Genomic DNA, 21,722 nt, shown 5'->3' with positions numbered 1-21,722 from the left:
AGCATTACTTTTTCCTTTTCAAAAATAAAATCCCGTTTCAGGATTTTCTTTTTGAAAAGAAAAAATTAATGCAGCCCTGTAGTAAACAGTAAAATAAATTGGCAGAAACCACTGTGACAGTTCATGCCATTGCCTTTATATATGACCATCTGCTTGATGGTCATTTATAAATTAGATGGGCGGCCTCTCCACCATGGGGAAGGAGTAATTTACTCTGTTCCTATGGCAGACCCACAAACCATCCCCTTACATTTTAATTGGGCCCATAGTTTCTAGAAATTGCTTTGTGGACCTGAGTGGGAAGAGGATGTGAAAGTATTATGACTACAATGTTAAATCATTAGACGCAGTGAGAAGTTTTACAAAGTACACAGCTGCTACGATAATAAGGGTCTTATAGAAAGTTTGGCAGCCTGACATTGTCCATCTTGCAGGTGGATTTATTTTCCTGGAAACCGCCTCAGCATGCATTGTTGGACCCCTTATGAATAAAACAGTTGGGTATATTCTGCAGTGCCATGGCAGCATAGTGGACATTGTCACTGAAAAGCAAATGTTCCCCTAGGACATTCACACAACTAATGTCCCTGCATGCTGGGAGTTGTTTCTTAACACGTCAGGAACATATAAAGGTTTGTTTGTGACCACCCCAGAAAGAAGACCCGCTGGCAGGAATAATGTTGAGCAATACTTTTTATTTGTTTTTTAAGATCACTTCATTTGCACACCTCTGACTCTAGTCCAGTTGGTATCTGGAGTGCTGAGAGGGTGCCCAGATGATGAAACTGGCAGTGGCTCTGATATTAAGAATTCAACCTTCCCTGAACTCTAAATAAGATGGGGAAATGTGGAATTGCGAGGATTGGACATCTGGTGATTTTTGGTCCATTTCCCATGACTAATCACCCCTAAATGACGTTAGTACTGCAGAATTTATGGTACAGCTTGTGGCACTCAAAAAATGCAGCTTACATTTTATGAGCTATGGTAGACACACTGGGTCTGGGACAAGGTCACCAGCCCTCCTGAACCCTCTCAACTAGAGTCAAGGAGACTAGGTAGCACTCACTTGCTGCTTAGAGGTTTGTGCAGATTGTATATGCAGCCGTGCTAGAGCTGGAATTGGCCCTGGACAAATAATCCTATTTGGCATAAGGAACTTCATGAATGTCATTGGCTACACTTCACATGAGTTTATAGGATCTCCAAAAGAGGTCACCCTAGGAGGTCCAAAATACCCAATAGAGCTTCTTTGGAAGCACGCAAGTCCCTCTTTGACACCTTCTTTCCTGCAGCTCTAGTGGTGGAAAGTAAGGAGTCAGAAATCCCATGAGATTTAACGATTGCAGCATAGACAAAACCTGGAATTTTTATGGTTTGTTGATGAACATCTTAAGCTTGCCTGTTATGAAATCAGGACGTTTCCTAAGTAAAACAATCTAGCTGGGAATCAAAGGATTGTTCAGAGATTTTGATCTTTCAATTTTTGTACTTTCTGAGGAGCATTCAGAATGCAGACTAGGAACATCCATTATTAATCTATAAGGGCCATAGCCATGCCCCTATGTATCAGAAGCAAACCTCTTAGGTAGACTCTCCTGCCATAGTTGCATCCAGAGTTTAGCATCTGAGATGATCACCATGTTGAAGCACAGGGACAACCTTGTGTGCTGCAGTCCAGTGAAAGAATCAGCAGGGGTTGCGACCGATTGTTGAAAAATCTTTCTCAGTGCAGAGAGGGAGCCTGGTTACCAGGGGAGGTGGTGAAGAATAGGGATACATATGCTACACAAGGGGAGAGTTTAGAAGATTATCAAGTGTGACTATAGCTAGAAAACTAATAAGTACAGAGGACATAATAAATAGAGTATCGCAGGCAAGCCATTAGTCTCCATGAGGCCATGTGCAATCCCTTTTTATCTAGGCTAAAGGGACAATAACTCTTATGAAATTGCTGGGTAAAATGGGAGTCCACTTGCTAAGCATCATCTGCCTCATTCCAGTGATTGAACAGAAGAATCAGTGACACAAGGGGAATCGTGAAGTATTATAAACAATACTAACCTTCTTGAAGAATATTCTATTAAAACTATTTACACTCTCCACATCATAAAAATTCATACAAAATATGAGGACGTACTGTGGTACAGAAATGTTCTGTTATTTTGAAATTTTCCTCAAACTAAAATATGTTTGTTAGATGAGAGAATTAACCCAATATATGACGACACTAAAAAGGTATGAGATTGATAGGAAATCGTATAGGATTAATTTCAACAGTAAGTGTGAGTGGCATTAGATTCAGCATATGTTTTAACAACATTATCACCACTGAATAAGTCCTTAAGTGGATAAATGAAGTTCTTGTAGGACAATAGTGACACTGCTATATTCCAGATATAATATGTGTGACTAAAGGTCATACTGTAATCAGAAGCTAAACTAGAAATCAACACTTTGATAATATAGGCCTACAATACCTGGTATTTCGTTCCTTAGCTAGCTTAGTACTTTACTTTTGGGTACTATGTAATTTAACCAGGGCACTGCAAAAAATGTGTCAGAATTTGTAACCTCTATTGTGCTCTATACCATCTGAAATGTATGCCAGGCATGATTCCATGTAAATCATCCAGAAACAAAACTTTTATTGCGTATGGCTTCAACTAGAATATTTGTTTCTTAACTACTGGATGTGAAACACAGTTATTTGCTGCTCTGATGTCAGAGCAGCTACGAAAATAGTTTTCACTGCAGTGACATGTAGGGGAGACACCACTTTCCCGGGTCTACCCTGCTCACCTGGATTTCCAAAAAACTGACAAAGTATTGAATTGGTCAATGGCAGTCCTTGTCCATTAATCCCACTTGCTCACACCTCTCTTGAGTCTCTCTCTTGTGGCCAACCACCATGTACCTACACCAACAACAACGCAGTCAAACATGCTGTCGGCACTGAGCTAGAAATTCACATTCTCATTAGAAGCAGTTTGCACAGCACCTTGTTTGAGAGAGGATGAAAAGGCACAGAGGGTGGCTGGTGAAGGCAACGGGGGCAGCATGCAAATTAAAAAAATATTTGGGTGTTAGAATGGAAAGTGTAAACCAAGGATGGAAAGACTCCAAGTTTGTTATTAAAGAAAAGAGATGCTGGAAAGACTCTATCTATTTGTTAAAGGGAAGGATGGGTGTCAGAATACAGTTACGTATAACTGATAAGGTGTGGCATGGGGCGAAGAAAGAGAGGTCACAAGCATAGCTCCCACATAATTAATCTACCTCTACACATCTGATCCGTGGGACCAGCTGTACAGGTAGATGGGATTTTGGCGGAGTGGGGGTGGGTAGCCATTGTAGATTGTAGATAGCTAGCAGTAATTAATGTATTTTCCACCTTGGGTTGGTTCTAAGTGAAATCATAGACATACTGAGCTTCACTCTTAATTATGATATGCCCTGGAACCATTTGGTGGAAAACATATAGAAGAACAGAATGCTAAGAGTGAATAATGAATGTTTTACACCAAGAAGCTTGGAGTGATATCAAATAGATAATGAAACAAAAGGTCGAGCTGTCTTTGATGAGCCCTGTCAAAGCTCTGAGGACCCTGTTAGAGCAGTCTGGAAATCCAGGAGCGCTAGTGGTGGTAGAAGGGGGCAGAGCGGCGTGGTGGGGGTGAATTTTTTTTAAAACTTGCCTGAATCGTCGCGTCTGCCTCCGTAACCACTGCTCAGAGCAGCATCAGGATTGGCTAGGAACACCCAGCCAGGGCGCTCCCAGGCAGACTGGGAGCCTGTGCAGGTTCTCTCCAGACCAGCAACTGTGTTGCTGGGCTAGAGAGACCCTACTGTGCATTTGTGTTTGGCTGGCCCGAGAGGGCTGGCCATCCATACATGCTCAGTGAGGGGGAGCCCTGTCAGTGCTTGTAAGAGCCTGTGGCCCCACCTCTTTTACTAAAAATTATAATAAACATAGTTTATTATCGTTTTTAGCAAAAGGTTTGCAGCAGCTGCTGCTGGCTGGGGGGGCGACGATCCTCCGTCCAAGCGGAGGAGCCACAACTGTGGAAATCCATTATGTTTTTTAAACAAGCTGCATTGCATTTTGTTAGAAATACAAACAATGGTCTGTGCAGCACCAACCACATCCTGACATACAATTTCCTATTGCCCCAAAGCACGTAGCACGTTATAGATTGATTATCAGGAGTACATTGTCACTATGGTGGGGGTGGTGTAGAGAAACGTCGCTGCCAAACAATTGAAAATGGTGGAAGAACTCAAGGAAGGGGGGCCAGGGAATGGCAGAGTGGGGGAGAGGGTGGGCCCATGTCATTTCAAGGCAAAATGTTGAAAACAGAGATCTCAGTTGTGTGGAGGGGGCTTGCAGGAAGATTACCCTCTAGGGTGGGGACCTAGGGACAGGTCCTGCCATTGAGCCCCTTACACCTTTCACTCAGGGTGTGCAACAGCAACCAGGGTGGGGGACTCTGATCAGGGCTATCAGCAGACAGTGATGATTCAGCGGTGGCTGGAAGGCTGGTCATTCAAAACAATAAGCACTCCTTCTAGATATGTGCTGTGGGTCGACGGAAAGGACCCCTCGTCTGTTCTCGGCAGAGGGCCGTCAGTCAGCCCTTGCCCACCTGATGAGGGTGTGTTGTCAGGCCTATGTTGATGGGGCGAGAAAAGTTTCCATTTCATCATGATGGATCACTCATCTACAATGAGTTCCATGTCTAAAAAGCGAGTCGCTGTCTGCGTGCCTTGGGCTTTGAGAATGCCAGAGCTGCAGGCCTTCCAGGGATTGGTCCCCATTATACCTGTGAACGCCTGAAGGTGGCGCAAGACTTCATCCCAAAATGGTTGAATCTGATTGCAGTCATATATTACGTGCTGCATTCCTGATGCTGGGGCACATCATCTGGTGCAAGTGTCCATCACTCCCGGGAAAATCCTGGAGAACTATTGGGGAAAGAAGTAGGCTCTGTGGAGTACACAGAACTGAATCAGTTGGTGTCACAGGTTCCTGGAGACCCTCCTTCGGTAGGCCGGTGCCCTGGTCCGCTCCTCCTCATGAAGGGCCTTACCAAACACAATCTGCCATGTATCCCTTAGTGTCCGCAATGAGACCTGGGACTGTTCCGTTTAAGCTCTGGCTAACCGACTGCGTAGGCTGTTACCATCCCTTAATGGGTGTGTATGGCTTGAAGGAGTAGATGAGTAAGAGGTTCTTCACCCTGGATTCCCCAAAGGTCTTGAAGCGTGCCAGTTACAGTTACAGCAGAAACCTTGTGAAGGCCAAACTCCTCTATCAGGTCTACAAAGTCAGTGGGCGGGTGAACTGCAACACTCTGCAAGGCAATTAAGGGCCACCTGAAGTAGGCATGGGGACTTTGGCTGAAGTTGGTTCCCGGGGAGAATCCACTGTGGGAGTGTCACCTGAGATACAGGGGAGGTTAACAGTGCTCGCATCTGCCAAATAGTGGCCCATCAGTCAATATGAAAGCCAACATAGTCGGACTGCTAAGAAATAATATTCAAAATTGGATGCTCTGAGGTCTCCCATGTGGGGAGGGAGTTACAACTTTGCAAGAGCAACTCATGTGTGCAAGGTATGCCATATGAGGTCTCCCAGGAGGCGTGAAAGCCATGGAAGAATGCACTGGGGAGTGTAACCGGGAGGTTCGCGAAATAGTATAGAAGATGGGGGAGCGTCACCATATTAGAGATTGCTATCGTGCCCATCACACACAATGGGAATCACCTCATTAACGTCACCTGGGAGCGAAGGGCCAACAAATTAGCATCTAGTAAGTGTGGAATGGAGAGGAATATTCAGATATCCAGGTATTTGAAGGAAGTGGGTCTCCAGTGGGCCGAACCCTCCACCAGGTCAAGGTGTACCAGATGCATCTCCGGGGATTTATCAACAATGGGAAACACTGTTGCTAAATCATAGGAGTGAATAAGCATTTTTTTAATCTGGCATTCAAACTAGTGGCTCTCTGAGAACCATATATAGCATATAGAATTGTAGATGGGTATCTGTGAGTTACTGAAATGTTTTTCACTAAGGTCTTCTGAGTGACATCAAATAGATGATGAGAGTGAAGCTCGAGTTGTCTATGAACATCCCCGTAGCTCACTTCCCCATAACTCAATTTACCCATCTACAATTTTATGTCACCTATGCCATCAAATCATCTGCCGCTGCTTGTAACTGCTGGGCAGAGGCAAACAGTAATGGAGAAGCCATACATAATATGGCTTCTCTTCTCAGATCCAAAGTGAAAAAAAATACTTTCCCTGTCATGGTGAACCAACTCCCACTGCCTTTCTTCCCTACCTCCCTCCTCTGCCAGCTGTTCTTTCTACTTTCAGTCAAAGTAGAGCTGCAGCCCTGCTCTTACAGGCTCTCACAGAGCCTGTCAGTCTTGCCTGGAAGTCCTTTATAATGTAGCAACAGCGGGTGACGAGTTTTGCTACCAACTTTTGCTACATCATAACAGTGAATTACCACATTTAGAATCTGGTGTAAACAATAGAGCATTCCTATGGAAGCCATGTAAAACACGTAGAAATATAGATGGGTAACAGTGACTAATGGGAAAATTTTTCACTAAGGGTTTTGGAATGACATGACATAGACAATGAGAGTGACACTTAAATTGTGCATGATGTCACTCAAAGCCCAGAGATGAAAACCTCTACGTTATTAACTGCTACTCATCTATTGTTCTTCCATGTTATGTATGGCTTCCAAAAACATCTGCTCTGTTTCAACTACTATACAATGGCAGAGGGAAAATGAGGGAGTCATACATAACAAGGTCTCTCTTCCGTGTCCAAAATTTTAAAAAATTGTCTTCTTCTTGCCATGACTCTACCCTACATGCCTTTCTATACTTCAGTGCTTAAAGCTATGCTCTCTGCTCTCCATCAGCGCAATGATCCTTATCAAAGCAGCTTGGAATTTCTTGATGGTGTAGCAACAGAAGGAAACAACTTCAGTGGTGCATAACCAGATTTAGGGGCTCATTACGAGTTTGGCGGTCGGACGAGCCTACCGCCAAACTCACGGGGATGAGGTGGCTGTCAACCTGGGAGCCTCACCCCGTCATATTATGATGTTCCCACCAGGCTGACCAGGAGGAGCATCGTATTATGACATTCCCGCTGCTCATCCTGAGGGGAATAGTACTACGGTATTGGTCTCAGCTCATCTAAGGGAGCCAAGACCAATACCGTAGCACAACAGCATCCTCAGAATGCGCACTGTCTGCAAAGCATTCTGAGGGTGCAGGGCAGGGGGCCCTGCACTGCAGGGGACATGGTTGTGGGCAAAGTAGGGGCCCCTCTGTGGCCCCCTGTACTTCCTTTCCGCCAGCATTTTTATGGCGTTTGAACTGCTACGAAAAGGCTAGCAGAAAGGGAACTTGTTATCAGCACGGTGGCACTGAACTCAGCGCCACTGTGGTGGACCACAAGTCTGACCGCCGTTGAGCCCATCAGGAACCATGTTCCTGGCAGGGATGGCGGTCTCCTGGCGGTCCGTCTGCCAGGACTGTAATATGGCGGTACGACTGCCACCGCGAGGCTAGTGGTCTCAAGACTACCAGCCTTGTATTGAGCCCCTTAGTCTGGTATTCAAGATACTGGTGCTCAGTGAGAGACATACATAAGGCATAGAATTAAAGATCAGACTGTTAATAACACAGAGGGGTTGAAGTGAATCAGATATAACAAGAGCAAAGATTTAGTTGCTCTGATTGCCAAAGTCAAAAACATCCCCTTTACTGAAAAACTTTAATTTACAATACCCATATACATCCATCCATCCATACCCAGTCAATAGATCACTAGTTCAGTGGCTGTGAATACACAATGAACATTGTTACATCACAGCAGTAGAAAACATTTTTGTCCACTGCCGTGACTGAATTGATGTGAATACCAGCATTTAGAAACATCTGTACATTATAGTGGATGGGTAAGTGACCCATCTATAAAAAAACATTATTGGTTTCAAACATAGTAATATCTTGATGGTTTTAAACATATAATATCTTGCCATGCTTCTGGAATTGTCATGCCTACATTAACAATAGTCATAAATAATACATCATAATGTAAATCAGAATCACATTATATTCTTAACGTATGGTTCTGAATCCAATTATTACCTGTTGGGAAATGGCCCTCTCTGAAGGGTCACCTCAAACATTTTGCCATCCTCCTCCTCTTTTTCTGACCTTGTGTTTGTTGGCTTTAGGACTCTAAGCACTTTGCCACTGCTGACCAGTGCTAACGTGTGTGTGCTCTCTCTTTAAAACATGGTAACATTGCTGTATACACAATGAGCATACTTAGTTTACTTTTAAGTCCCTTGTAAAGTTGCAAACCATATACCCAGGGCCTGTAAATTAAATGCTACTAGCGGGCCTGCAGCACTTATTGTGCCACCCACACAAGTAGAATTTCAAGCCTGTCTCAGGTCTGCCATTGAAGGGCCTGGGTGTGAACTTTACTGCCACTTCTACTGGGCTTTTAAACCCCCTTGCCAAGCCTTAAACTCACCTTTTATTATATATATGTTACCAGTAAGGTAGGCCCTAGGTAGCCCATAGGGCAGGGTACTTTTAAGTTTTCCATGTCCTGTTAGTGAAAAGACTTCCAAAGTAATTTTTCACTACTGTGAGGCCTACTCCTCTCATAGGCCAACATTGGAAATTCCCAAATATACTTTTAAGCTATAATTCCTGACCAGAAAGGAGTAGCTGCCTCATGTTTCATATCATTGGAAGGGCAATGATAAATCCTCTTTACTGGCAAAGTCAGATTTAACATTACTATTTTAGTTTTTTGTGCCTGCAGCCAGTTTCCAATAAACGCCTAGGGTGGGTGACAGCTACACTTTATGCATTTCCCATAGACAGCCACAAACACAAGAAGGTTAGGTGTGTCTGAGCACTCGTCTGCATTCATCTGCATTCTGATGGCTCTTCCTGAGAAGGTAGGGATAAGGGGGCTGACACACCTGAATAGGCAGTGCCTGTTCCCACATAAAGGGTTGATTACCCCTTACTGACAGTAAGTGCCAAGTGGCGCCAATCCCGTCCTGGGCCCTTGGAAGTGAGTTTCTGTGCTGCAACTCAAGAAAACCAATGCATTGATGACGTTGCGCTGAATGAAACCTGCAGATTTCCACTTGATGCCAGAGTATTGCCACTGTTGTCCAAGTCGGAGACACCACATTGCCGAGTGCGTGATGCATCATCCGTGGACTCCTATGCATCTCCAACTTTGCTCGGCTCAGCACAAACGCATCACTCCATGCTGAAACCATTGTCTCCAGCTCAGCAGTTTGACAACGACGCACAGCCTTGTTGCCCAACACTTCCTGATCTTCGACGCATCATTGATGCTGCGTATCGCCTACATCTCTTCAATCAACAGGAACGCACCTCCTCCTCATCGACGCTTCTTCCATCCAAGGTACTTTTTCAGCATGCCAGCCTGGGTCCTGAAGCCTCGGTCTAGCGCAACATCAATTAACCTTATAGCACTACTGACTTCGAAGCACTACTTTTAGTTCATTCTTGAAAAATTCAGACCTTAACCTCCACTAACTGGATTTTTGTCATTTTGGCCTTATTTTCCTCATAAAAATTTAATCTATTTTTCTAACCCTGTGTAGAGTATTTATTGTGTTTTTGTTGTTGTTTTACTGTGTATGAATGCGTTGCACAAATACTTTACACATTGACTCTTAAGTAAAGCCTGCCTGCTCTGTGCCAAGCTACCAAAGGGTGAGCATAGGCTATCTTTAAGTGTGTATTTAGCTTACCCTGACTTGAGCGGCGGTTCCTGCTTGTACAAGGTGAATACTCTAACAACCAGGAACCCCATTTCTAACATTACCTATTGATAAGGCATTTTTGTAATAGCGATCAAATACTAAACAGTAAGCAGATTAGAGAGCACTAGCTGTGTCCCCAATTTTCTGAAACAATAGTTTGTAAGTGTACAACAAGCACTTAAGTATATACTGAGGGACACACTGTTGAAAGCTAAAAAGGGATTTTAGGGTTAATGCATTATAACTTTTGTAAATCATTTAGAAGGTATAACAGCTCAGAACAATTACTTAAGTGACACAGAAAGTCAATACATACACAAGTACGTTAGGAAAACAAAAATAAGATTTGATGTTCAATTTCTTTAGACTGTGTGTTCAGTTTAGCTTGTTGTCTACTTCATAGTTCAGTTCAGTAGGTGCTAAAGTTTAAGTCCTCCATTTCTATTCTCCATCGACACATCTATGCAACAATACTAAACAATGTAATCGTTTAATAACTAAGGCTTCCACAATGAATTCTGAAAAATGTACAGACCAGTTTTTTTATATTTGTTATTTTTCTGAACTTCCTTAAACTTCAACATGTGCCGTTTGCAATATGGTTGTTCTTTGAAACGATTATCTTATTTGTATTTCAATAACACTTACCTGGAACTCCTGAACATATGTTAAGAAGTAGGAAACAAATCCAAAGGCCACGATCCACTCACAGATTGCACTGGCCAGATGGATCCTGTAATGCTAACAGAGATGAAAGTATAATACATTACCTAACACAATACTTCTTATGAATGGTATGTGGCATGCTAAAAATGTAGTCATGATTATATATTAAAAAAACATGTGTAACACATGAGCCTGCCTTTTAAGTAGTTTCAGATTTATGATGTACAGTAGGTAGTGTTGTTGCAACGTGCTGTCTGCATTTCCAGTTTCAGTCTCAGTGTGGAATTGAAAAAAATAGCACCAAGTTCTTTTTCTTGTATGAAATAAACATGTGATGGCTAAAGCACTACAGCAACGCAAAAAGATGATGGAAGGAATGATGAACATTATCAGATCTCTGACTGAGGGTGAGTTTTTGAAAAGTTTCAGCACTCCGCCCACCATCCTTTTGTGTTGCTAAAGTTGCCCTACGTGGGATGGGTATGTCCAAACATGGGTCCCATGCTCACTGTGCCACTGGATTCAAGCTAGTCTGGCTGATGAAGGGTGATACCCTGAAACCCGTCCCAGGATGCTTGTTTCCGGTCTAGGGAAGACCTGGCCTGGCAGTTCAGACTGAACTGTTCCCATGGAGAACAGTGTCAAGACTGATTTGCATATGGCTGGATCCAAGGTGGGGTGGCATAGTGAGCAAAAGAACAATGGATTAAATCCAGAGGGTGAGTGTTTGAAATATTTCAGTACTCTGTCAATCATCCTTTTGTATTGCTAAAGGTGCTACAGCACAGCTGCCTCAATGTGTGAGTACCAGAATATCACAGGCAGAATATCGTCTGATATAAACATCATGTCCCACATCTGGGCCCAGATTTACTAATGCTTTGTGCCGCGTTTTTGTTACTTTTGTATTCAAATTCTACATATTCGTTATGCTGGGATTTACTATCCACACAAGTAAGAGTACCAACAAGGGATAACAAAATATATTCTGTATTTCTTGTAATTTTTCGATGATCCCTATCATAATCATCTGAATTCAATTCTAATCATATCATTATGGAAGGACAAATCATGACTGCAGATCTCTTAACAAAAAAGCTTCTGTATTTAGAACAAAAGTTACACCAAGAGAAAATAAATGTATTAAAGCAAGTCAAAAGTCAGATAAATGACAGGGGTTACTGTGACAAACGTCTCGAAGTACATTAACAATGGTTATGTTGGTTGTAGTCTATTCAGCTTGACATTTCTAAATATACTGAAAACTCACTTTCTACTCTATTTATAGAGAATATGTTATCAAACATATAACAGAGCAAGCCAACAGGAACTACTGAGATGTTTTGTAGAAAGGTGAGTAATGTGTCAACGTTTCGGTCTCAAATTGTTTCCATCTGCAAGACCATCCTCAGGACAAAAATATTTGAGAAGAAAACAAAAAGCCCACTGTAAGGAAATGCCTCCTTGGCATGGTTACCCCATGACTTTTTGCCTTTGCTGATGCCAAGTTATGCTTTGAAAGTGTGCTGAGGCCTGCTAACCAGGCCCCAGCACCAGTGTTCTTTCCCTAACCTGTACCTTTGCCTCCACAATTGGCACACCCTGGCATCCAGATAAGTCCCTTGTAACTGGTACCCCTGGTACCAAGGGCCCTGATGCCAGGGAAGGTCTCCAAGGGCTGCAGCATGTCTTATGCCACCCTGGGGACCCCTCACTCAGCACATACACACTGCTTGCCAGCTTGTGTGTGCAGGTGGGGAGAAAATGACTAAGTCGACATGACACTCCCCTCAGGGTGCCATGCCAACCTCACACTGCCTCTGGCATAGATAAGTCACCCCTCTAGCAGGCCTTACAGCCCTAAGGCAGGGTGCACTATACCACAGGTGAGGGCATAAGTGCATGAGCACTATGCCCCTACAGTGTCTAAGCAAAACCTTAGACATTGTAAGTGCAGGGTAGCCATAAGATTATGTGGTCTGGGAGTCTGTCATACACGAACTCTACAGCACCATAATGGCTACACTGAAAACTGGGAAGTTTGGTATCAAATTCTCAGCACAATAAATGCACACTGATACCAGTGTACATTTTATTGTGAAATACACCCAGAGGGCATCTTAGAGATGCCCCCTGAAAACATACCCGACTTCCAGTGTGGGCTGACTAGTTTTTGCCAGCCTGCCACACACCAGACATGTTGCTGGCCACATGGGGAGAGTGCCTTTGTCACTCTGTGGCCAGGAACAAAGCCTGTACTGGGTGGAGGTGCTTCTCACCTCCCCCTGCAGAAACTGTAACACCTGGCCGCAAGCCTCAAAGGCTCACCCCCTTTGTCACAGCGCCACAGGGCATCCCAGCTAGTGGAGATGCCCGCCCCCTCCGGCCACGGCCCCACTTTTGGCGGCAAGGCCGGAGGAGATAATGAGAAAAACAAGGAGGAGTCACTGGCCAGTCAGGACAGCCCCTAAGGTGTCCTGAGCTGAAGTGACTCTGACTTTTAGAAATCCTCCATCTTGTAGATGGAGGATTCCCCCAATAGGATTAGGGATGTGCCCCCCTCCCCAGCAGGAGGAGGCACAAAGAGGGTGTCGCCACCCTCAGGGCTAGTAGCCATTGGCTACTAACCTCCCAGACCTAAACACACCCCTAAATTGAGAATTTAGGGGCCCCCAGAACCAAGCAAGATAGATTCCTGCAACCTGAAGACAAAGAAGGACTGCTGACCTGAAAGCCTGCAGAGAAGACAGAGATACCAACAGCTTTGGCCCCAGCCCTACCGGCCTGTCTCCCCACTTCAAGAAAGACTGCAACAGCGAAGCGTCCCCCAGGGTCCAGCGACCTCTGAAGCCTCAGAGGACTACCCTGCATCTAAAAGGACTAAGAACACCCGAGGACAGCGGCTCTGTTCCAAAGGAACTGCAACTTTGCAACAAAGAAGCAACTTTTAAAGACCACACGCTTCCCGTCGGAAGCGTGAGACTTTCCACTCTGCACCCGGCTCGACCTGCGGAAAAACAACACTACAGGGAGGACTCCCCGGCGACTGCGAGCCCGTGAGTAGCCAGAGTTGACCCCCCTGTACCCTCACAGCGACGCCTGCAGAGGGAATCCAGAGGCTCCCCCTGACCGCGACTGCCTGCTTCAAAGAACCCGACGCCTGGTAAACACACTGCACCAGCAGCCCCCAGGACCTGAAGGATCCGACCTCCAGTGCAGGAGCGACCCCCAGGTGGCCCTCTCCCTAGTCCAGGTGGTGGCTACCCCGAGGAGCCCCCCCTTGCCTGCCTGCATCGCTGAAGAGACCCCTGGGTCTCCCATTGAAACCTATTGCAAACCCGACGCCTGTTTGTGCTCTGCACCCGGCCACCCCTGTGCCGCTGAGGGTGTACTTTTTGTGCTGACTTGTGTCCCCCCCGGTGCCCTACAAAACACCCCTGGTCTGCCCTCCGAAGTCGCGGGTACCCACCTGCTGGCAGACTAGAACCGGGGCACCCCTATCTCCATTGGAGCCTATGTGTTTTGGGCACCACTTTGACCTCTGCACCTGACCAGCCCTGAGCTGCTGGTGTGGTAACTTTTGGGTTGCCCTGAACCCCCAACCGTGGGCTACCTTGGACCCTTTGAATCCTGTAAGTGCTTTACTTACCTGACAAACTAACAAATACTTACCTCCCCAAGGAACTGTTGAATGTTGCACTGTGTCCAATTTTAAAATAGCTTATTGCCATTTTTGCCAAAACTGTACATGCTATTGTGATGATTCAAAGTTCCTAAGATACCTGAGTGAAATACCTTTCATTTAAAGTATTGTTTGTAAATCTTGAACCTGTGGTTCTTAAAATAAACTAAGAAAATATATTTTTCTATACAAAAACCTATTGGCCTGGAATTGTCTTTGAGTGTGTGTTCCTCATTTATTGCCTGTGTATGTACAACAAATGCTTAACACTACCCTCTGATAAGCCTACTACTCGACCACACTACAACAAAATAGAGCATTAGAATTATCTCTTTTTGCCACTATCTTACGGGGAACCCTTGGACTCTGTGCATGCTATTTCTTACTTTGAAATAGTACATACGGAGACAACTTCCTACACCCACTGTAGGTTATTGAAAACTGTATATGAACAGATCAAATAAGCAGCACCTGCAGCCACTTATAAAAAGACAGGGAGCCAACAGAGATAGATTAGCGCCTGCCTGAGTGTTACTCACACCGAAAATGTGAAAAGAGAAAAATTGATAGATTAAGCATGCTTGTTTGTGTGGTAACTCAAAACATGCACCCACTGAATGTATAACACTGCGCTTGCAGCTGGGCAAGTCTAAGTAATTTTGTGCTTTGTGATGAAAGTAACTGTAAGAGTGCACTTACTATGTGATTCTGATTTTATTAAAAAGGAACCAGTTTCTAAATATAAACATATATGTAAATAGAGAATTATAGATGTATAAGGACTGATGCTATTCCCTTGGATCTTGTATTTGACAACGGCCAGAAAGTTACAAGATTTCAACGGAAACCTGAAACCGGTTTTGAATCCATTGTTTTGGAATAAATCTGCAGCCTGGGCAAATAGTTGTTTGTTTGAAAGGGCAGCGCTCTAATGCGTGTACTGCCTGTAACATGGAAAAGTAAGGAAAGCAACATGTCACACCATAAAGTGAATAGTGCACAGAGGTGAGTAGAATGACACCGAGCAGGATGTTTTTGCGCCTAAAAAAACAATGCATTAATTTAAGTCTCATTTGCAAAAAAAGACTGCACCATCAAAAATAGCGGGGTCATTGCCATCATCTTCAAGGAAATGATCCAATGTATCATCACCGATGATGACCCAAAGCCCCTCAACTTCCGACTTCAGACCAATGTCAACACCAGAATGTGAGGCACCCTTGCATACAGACCCCTAGGACCACGCCAGCCTTCTGCGACACCATTGTCAACCTCATCGCCCCTCTCGCCACCGGCTCCCTCCACTACGTCCTACTCAATGATTTCAATTTCCAGTTTAACAACCCCAATGACACCAACTCACCTTCCCTCATAGAGAACCTCAGCAACATCAGCCTCAACCAACTGGTCACCAAACCCATGCACAAAGCTGGATACGCACTGGATACCATCTTCACTTCTAGCAACAGAATCAATTTCACCCACGTGACTGAACTCACCTGGAACAACCACGTCATCATCCTCTTTACCATCTCCAATTCCCAGCACACCACCTCCAAGCACCTCAGCACCCCCCCACTGAAGCTGAGGAAAGGTAACCAAGAACCTATGGGGGTGTTCAGAATCTAGGCCCCGCACAACCTGAGCCCACAGCAGACCTCGACCTCGAGCAGGCCATCTCAAAATGTCACCAACTAGACTATCAAATCTGCTGACAGAGTCATCCCCCTGAAACTAGCTACAACCAACAACACTGCCAAGCCAGCCCGATGGTGCACTGCGGAGCACAGAAACACCAAATGCGACTGCCACTGACTCGAGAAACAATGGCATGTGACCAAGGACCCCTTTGACATGGTCACCTACAAGGCAGCCCTCAACAACTACCACCACCACATCAAGGCAGCAACAAGAGCAGCAGTCACTGCCTGCATCAATACCACAGCCAACCACATGAAAGAACTTTTCAGAATAATCAAAGAATCCTCTAATCCAATAGCTACAGAGACCACCACCCACAGAACTCTGTGACACCCTATCAGACTATTTCCACAACAAGATCACTACCATATACAAATATTTCAACCCCCCACCTCTAGCCTAGACAATATCTCTCAAGCAGTAAACACCAGCTACACAATAACCTCCTGGTCCTCGATTACCACACAGACCACCACAGCCATCACGTCATCCATCCAGTCTGGGACACACACCGAACCCTGCCCCCACAATCTTTTCAACTTTGGAGCCAACACTATTAGCAGAGAACTAACCCACATCCTCAACACCTCCATCTCTACTGCAACCTTCCCGGGTGAATGGAAGCACACAGAGGTCAGACTCCTCCTAAAGAAACCATCTGCCTCAAAACTACAGACCGATCCCTCTGCTCCTCTTCCCGGACAAAGTGCTCAAGAAAGCCATCAACCAACAGCTCACCGACTACCTCAAACAAAACCACCTTCTTGACACCTCACAATCATGATTCCAGGCCAACCACAGCACAGAGACTGCACTGATCGCCACCACGGATGACATCAGGACCCTCCTCGGCTGAGGAGAGTCAGCAGCTCTGATCCTTCTGGACCTCTCTGAAGTGTTTGGTACAGTCTCCCACCACACTCGCCTCAACAGACTCCACAACATAGGCGTTCAACAAAACGTCATTAAGTGGGTCGTCTCTTTCCTCTCAGGCTGCACGCAGAGCATCCGCCTTCGTCCCTTTACTTCTACACCCAAGAACATCACCTGCGGCATAGCCTAAGGATCCTCCCTCAGCTAAACCCTGTTCAATGTCTACATGTTGACATCATCAGACATCACCCTTGCAGACATCATCAGATCCTACAGACTCAATGTGGTCTCCTATGCCAAAGACAATCAACTAATCCTCTCACTCACCAAAGACCCCCACAATGCCAAAGCCAGCTTCCGTAACGCCATGACCAACGTAGGAACATGGATGAAAAACAGCTGCCTCAAACTAAAAACCGACAAAACGGAAGTCCAGATCTTCAGAAAGAACACCTCTATATGGGACCACAGCTGGTGGCTAGCAGAACTAAGACTAGCGCCCTCTCCATCAGACCACGCACAAAACCTTGGTATCATCCTCGACTGCCGACTATCCATGAATCGACAAGTAAACTCATTTGCCTCCTCCTCCTTCTACATCCTCTCTATGCTCTGCGGAATCTTCAAATGGATTCCTACCTACACCAGAAAGACAGTCACACACACCTTGGTCACCAGCGGCCTCGACTATGGCAATACTCTCTCTGACGGAGTGTCCTCCCAGCTACTTAAAAGACTCCAGACTCTACAGAACACTGCAGCCAGACTCATCCTCAACCTCCCCAAGCACTCAAGCATCACCCCACACCTCAGGAACCTCCACTGGATTCCCGTTCAGAAGAGATGCCAATTCAAAATCCCCACGCTCGCATACAAGGCTTTACACAACCTAGGGCCAGACTTCAGGACTTCAGAAGGAGACTCAAGACGTGGCTTTTCGACGGAGCCAAGCACCCTCAGCGTCCAGATACCCTTAGGTGTGATGGTGCTGCACTTTATACACGCTATGATTTATTGATTGATTCTATGATACATTACATGAGCTGGTACTTTAAGTACTACATGTTTAACTCAAAGGTATTAGCACAATTTGGTTGCTACCAAGGTGAAAATGTATCCTACTAATGGGAAACATTTCAGTTGTAAGGTCACTTAAAATTAAAGACATCCAATGGCACATTTTTCCAGTCCTTGCATTTACTATTCTAACCTCTTTTATAATTTAGATAGGATTAATGCGCTTCATTCAACTGGACACTGGGTATACACAACAAGATTATATCACCATTCCGAAAGGTCACCTTCATAATAATTGTAGCTGTACCCGCCATTGACCTACTACCAATATGGCTGCCACACTGTGTCATTCCAGTGCTCTGCATTAATGCAGGCACTTCATCGATTGGAAGCTCGAGCTAAATCAACTGTTGCAATTTACACCATCATCACCGATCGGTATTCTGAGCTAAATTAACTGTTATGATTCAAATTGTCACAATTTTATCCAATGCCTAATAACGCCCAATAAGTATTCCCTCATTTACTGAGCATAGTTGACAACCTATACGAGTCACTATTGTTATTTTGAATGTAGAGACTAAGGACCCAACAATGCTCTTCTCTCAATATGGCCAACACTAGGCGACGGTCTAGTGTTCCTCCTCTTGGGAGGTTCTTCTCTGGCCTAAAAAGGCAGTCTACTATGTAGCAGCCATATGGACAGACACCATCACCATGTGGAAATGTATTACTATGGTACTTAACGTTTGAGAAGTAAGTCCTCACTGCTTTGATAGATTCTATTTTGGAATCTGGGAGCTGAAGGGTTCCTTGAGGGGAATTCACTAGAAATCCTAGAAATTCTATGGATTGGGATGGAGTTAGAACAGATTTGTCTGTGTTGATGATGAAACCTAGATCTGATAGAAGAGCAGTAGTGTAAGAAAGTTGAGAGCGGAGAGTGATGGAATTTTGATGCATGAGAAGTATATCGTCTAGGTAAATAATTAGCCGGAAACCCTGTGCTCTGAGATGGGCTACTACTGGTTTCATTAACTTGGTGAAACACCAAGGAGCTGAGGAAAGACCGAAAGGAAGGCAAGAAAATTGATAGGTCTGTTGTTGCCATTGAAATTGGAGAAACTTTCTGTGAGAGTGATGAATGGGTATTGTTAGATAGGCGTCTTGAAGATCTAGACAAACTAACCAATCGTTCAAAAGGAGAGAATCTCTGAGGTGCAGAATCGTCTCCATTTTGAAATGACGATAAACGACGAATTGATTGAATTGCTTGAGATTTATGACTGGTCTGATCTTTTTGTTTTTCCTGATCACCAGAAATATGGTACTTAGAAAACCCGCCTGATGAGACAGAACCGGTTGAATAGCCTGTTTGAGGAGAAGCGATTGGATTTCTGAAGAAACGAGATCTGCCATTTCTGTGGAGAATTTTAGAGAAGGAGGGCGAAAAGGTTGACAAGGGGTTTCGCAAAACTCTATTGAATAACCTCTGAATGTGTTGAGTACCCAAGGGTCTGACGTAAGCTCCTTCCACCTGTGGAGAAAGAATCTTAGACGACCCCTATGGAAAGATGGCCAGAAAAAGGGCTTACCTGCAGGAGAATAGTTCTTGGAATTACGTTGGTTTCTGCCCCGGAAGCCTCTGGCTCGCTGAGGATAGAATTGTGGTCTGAATTCTTGTGGTTGGGAATTGAAGGAGCCTCTATAGCCTTGAACTCTGGCGTAACGGCTGGTAAAGCGATCCCTTCCTCTACCGGCCCTGGCAAAAACAAGAGCGTTGAAGACTTTTTTGAGCGACTGTTGCACTTTATCAAGGGATGCAAAGGTAGTAACGTATTTGCCTAACTCCTTAATGAAGGAATCGCCAAATAGCAGACCATCAGCTTTAGGACCTGGGTCCATAACAGCAAGATTAGCTAACTTAGGGTCCAGTTTGAGTAAAAGTCCCTTTCGCCGTTCATGAGTCATCGCTGAGTTTGCGTTACCCAGAAGACAGAACGCTCGTTGGATCCAAAGTGAAAGCTCTTCTGGATCAATTGAATTGTTGTTTAATCATGCAGATTCTGCCATGTCAAAGATGCGGGCAAGAGGACCCACAATATCTAAGACTTAGTCTTGAAAGACTGACCAGGCTCTATCGATCCCTTTTCGCAGGTCTTTCCCAAATTTGGAGAAAAAAGTTATCATAGAGGTATCTATGGAAGGGGTAGCAGCAATGTGTAAAGGTAGAGAAGGTCTAGGGCATTCCGATTTAAGCTTAGCGCGCACTTATTTATCAAGAGGTAGGCATAGTTTTGCAGAAAGATAATTAGCAACATGTTCAGATGGGAGCCACTCAGTGGAATTGGGATGATGAATTAAAAGTGGATTGAACATAGGCATCCCATCAGCATCAAGAAGAGTAGAGGAGTCAAGGTCTCCTGGCGCTGATTTAACCTTCTTGGCAAGAGGACCAATCCAAAAATCAGAATTACTGACGTCATCCATGTCTTTATCTGAGTCTAAATCATCCATGTCGTCATCCGTGTCATTTATTTTATTAACCACAATTTTATGGGTTGAGAGTATATGTTTTGATTTTGCTTTACTCTTAGTACCCATAGAAATTTTCCCCTCCTTACTAGAAGGCCTGTGAGGAACGTCGTCCTCTAACCTGTGTGAGGTAGACTCTCTATCCAATAGCGGAGAAACTTTATTATGGTTATCATTGAAGCCTCCGCCGCTTTGCGCTTTCTGCTTTCCCCCGCAGATAGGGCCAATTGTGATTGAGTTAGACAGGATGAAACAGTGTTTTCTAAATGTTTAGAAATTTTGGACATGGAGGCAGAAACAGCCTTTGCCATAGAAGATTGTATAAATGTATTCAAATTTTCAGAAAATACATCATTGTCATCATTATTTTCATCCTTATTTCTTTCAGAAAATGTGGAAAAATCCATTTAAATTAATTGAGTATTTGCCCTGCTGAAAACAGGGTTAATTTAATAGGAGGGAGTAAGGGGCGTGTAAAGCAAAACTTCCCTGCCAACAGGAACGAGAGGCAGAAGAAAGCCGTGCCCCCAGGAAGCAGCTGAAGATGAGGAACTCCGGGTGCGAGCAGAGAGGCTAAAAATAGCCGTGCACCGATTAACGCGAGGTATTTGAAGGCAGTGAAGCATCACGGAAACAACGCGACCAATGAGGTGAGGCGCGCCAGAGTGTTCTGAAGAGACTATCAGAACACTCGGCGCGGCGCGATAAGCGTGAGGAAAACGGTTGCGATGACCGTATAGGAGGAAAGGGGGAATTTACGGGAAAAAAGGAACAGCTAAAGCAAAAATACCTCTTAACAGTGTCAAATAACGTTAGAATAAATATGAAAATAGACAATTAAACAGTATAAATTACACATGTAAAGCGCGCCATAAAGATATACTTATCTTGACTGCGAGCAGCAAGAAAAGAGGGCTGCTTGCAGTCAAGTTGGGGATTTATTTATGTGCATCGCATTCTGATTGGTTTGTTTTAACTCTTTATCTCCCATTGGTAGCTTGTTCTGCTAACCTTCAGGGATTGGTTAATATTCTTGACTGCTGCTGCTATTGATATTAAAGCAGGAAAAGTAAGCATAATAGGAGCCTCCGGTTTTGACATAAAATTCTCTTTATGGTGTGACATGTTGCTTTCCTAACGTTGCCATGTAACAGGAGGGCCACACATTAGAGTGCTGGACTTTTAAACAAATGACTATTTTCCCAGGCTGCAGGTTTATTCCAAAACAATGGATTTGAAAGCAGTTTCAGGTTTTGCTGAAACCCTGTAAGTAATTTTCTGACCGTTTTCCAATACGTGATCCAAGGGACAAGCATCATTCCTTATAAATCTATACTTCTTTATTTACAGATGTTTATATTTAGAAACCAGTTCCTTTTTAATAAA

General features: G+C 44.4%; 1 protein-coding gene across 1 annotated transcript in view; it reads right to left on the bottom strand.

Moving 5' to 3' along the window:
* Positions 1 to 21,722, bottom strand: part of DRAM1 (DNA damage regulated autophagy modulator 1) — a 234,533-nt gene that overhangs the window by 9,639 nt on the left and 203,172 nt on the right. Inside the window, exon 7 of the mRNA XM_069228974.1 lies at positions 10,511 to 10,603. Coding sequence (XP_069085075.1) covers positions 10,511 to 10,603 — 93 coding nt within the window. The remainder of the gene's footprint in view (positions 1 to 10,510; positions 10,604 to 21,722) is intronic.

The sequence above is a fragment of the Pleurodeles waltl genome, chromosome 4_1, assembly GCF_031143425.1.
Source record: "Pleurodeles waltl isolate 20211129_DDA chromosome 4_1, aPleWal1.hap1.20221129, whole genome shotgun sequence".
NCBI classification, from domain to species: Eukaryota; Metazoa; Chordata; class Amphibia; order Caudata; family Salamandridae; genus Pleurodeles; species Pleurodeles waltl.
The sequence above is the reverse complement of the archived record's forward strand: the minus strand, read 5'-3'. Positions and strand labels throughout refer to the sequence as shown.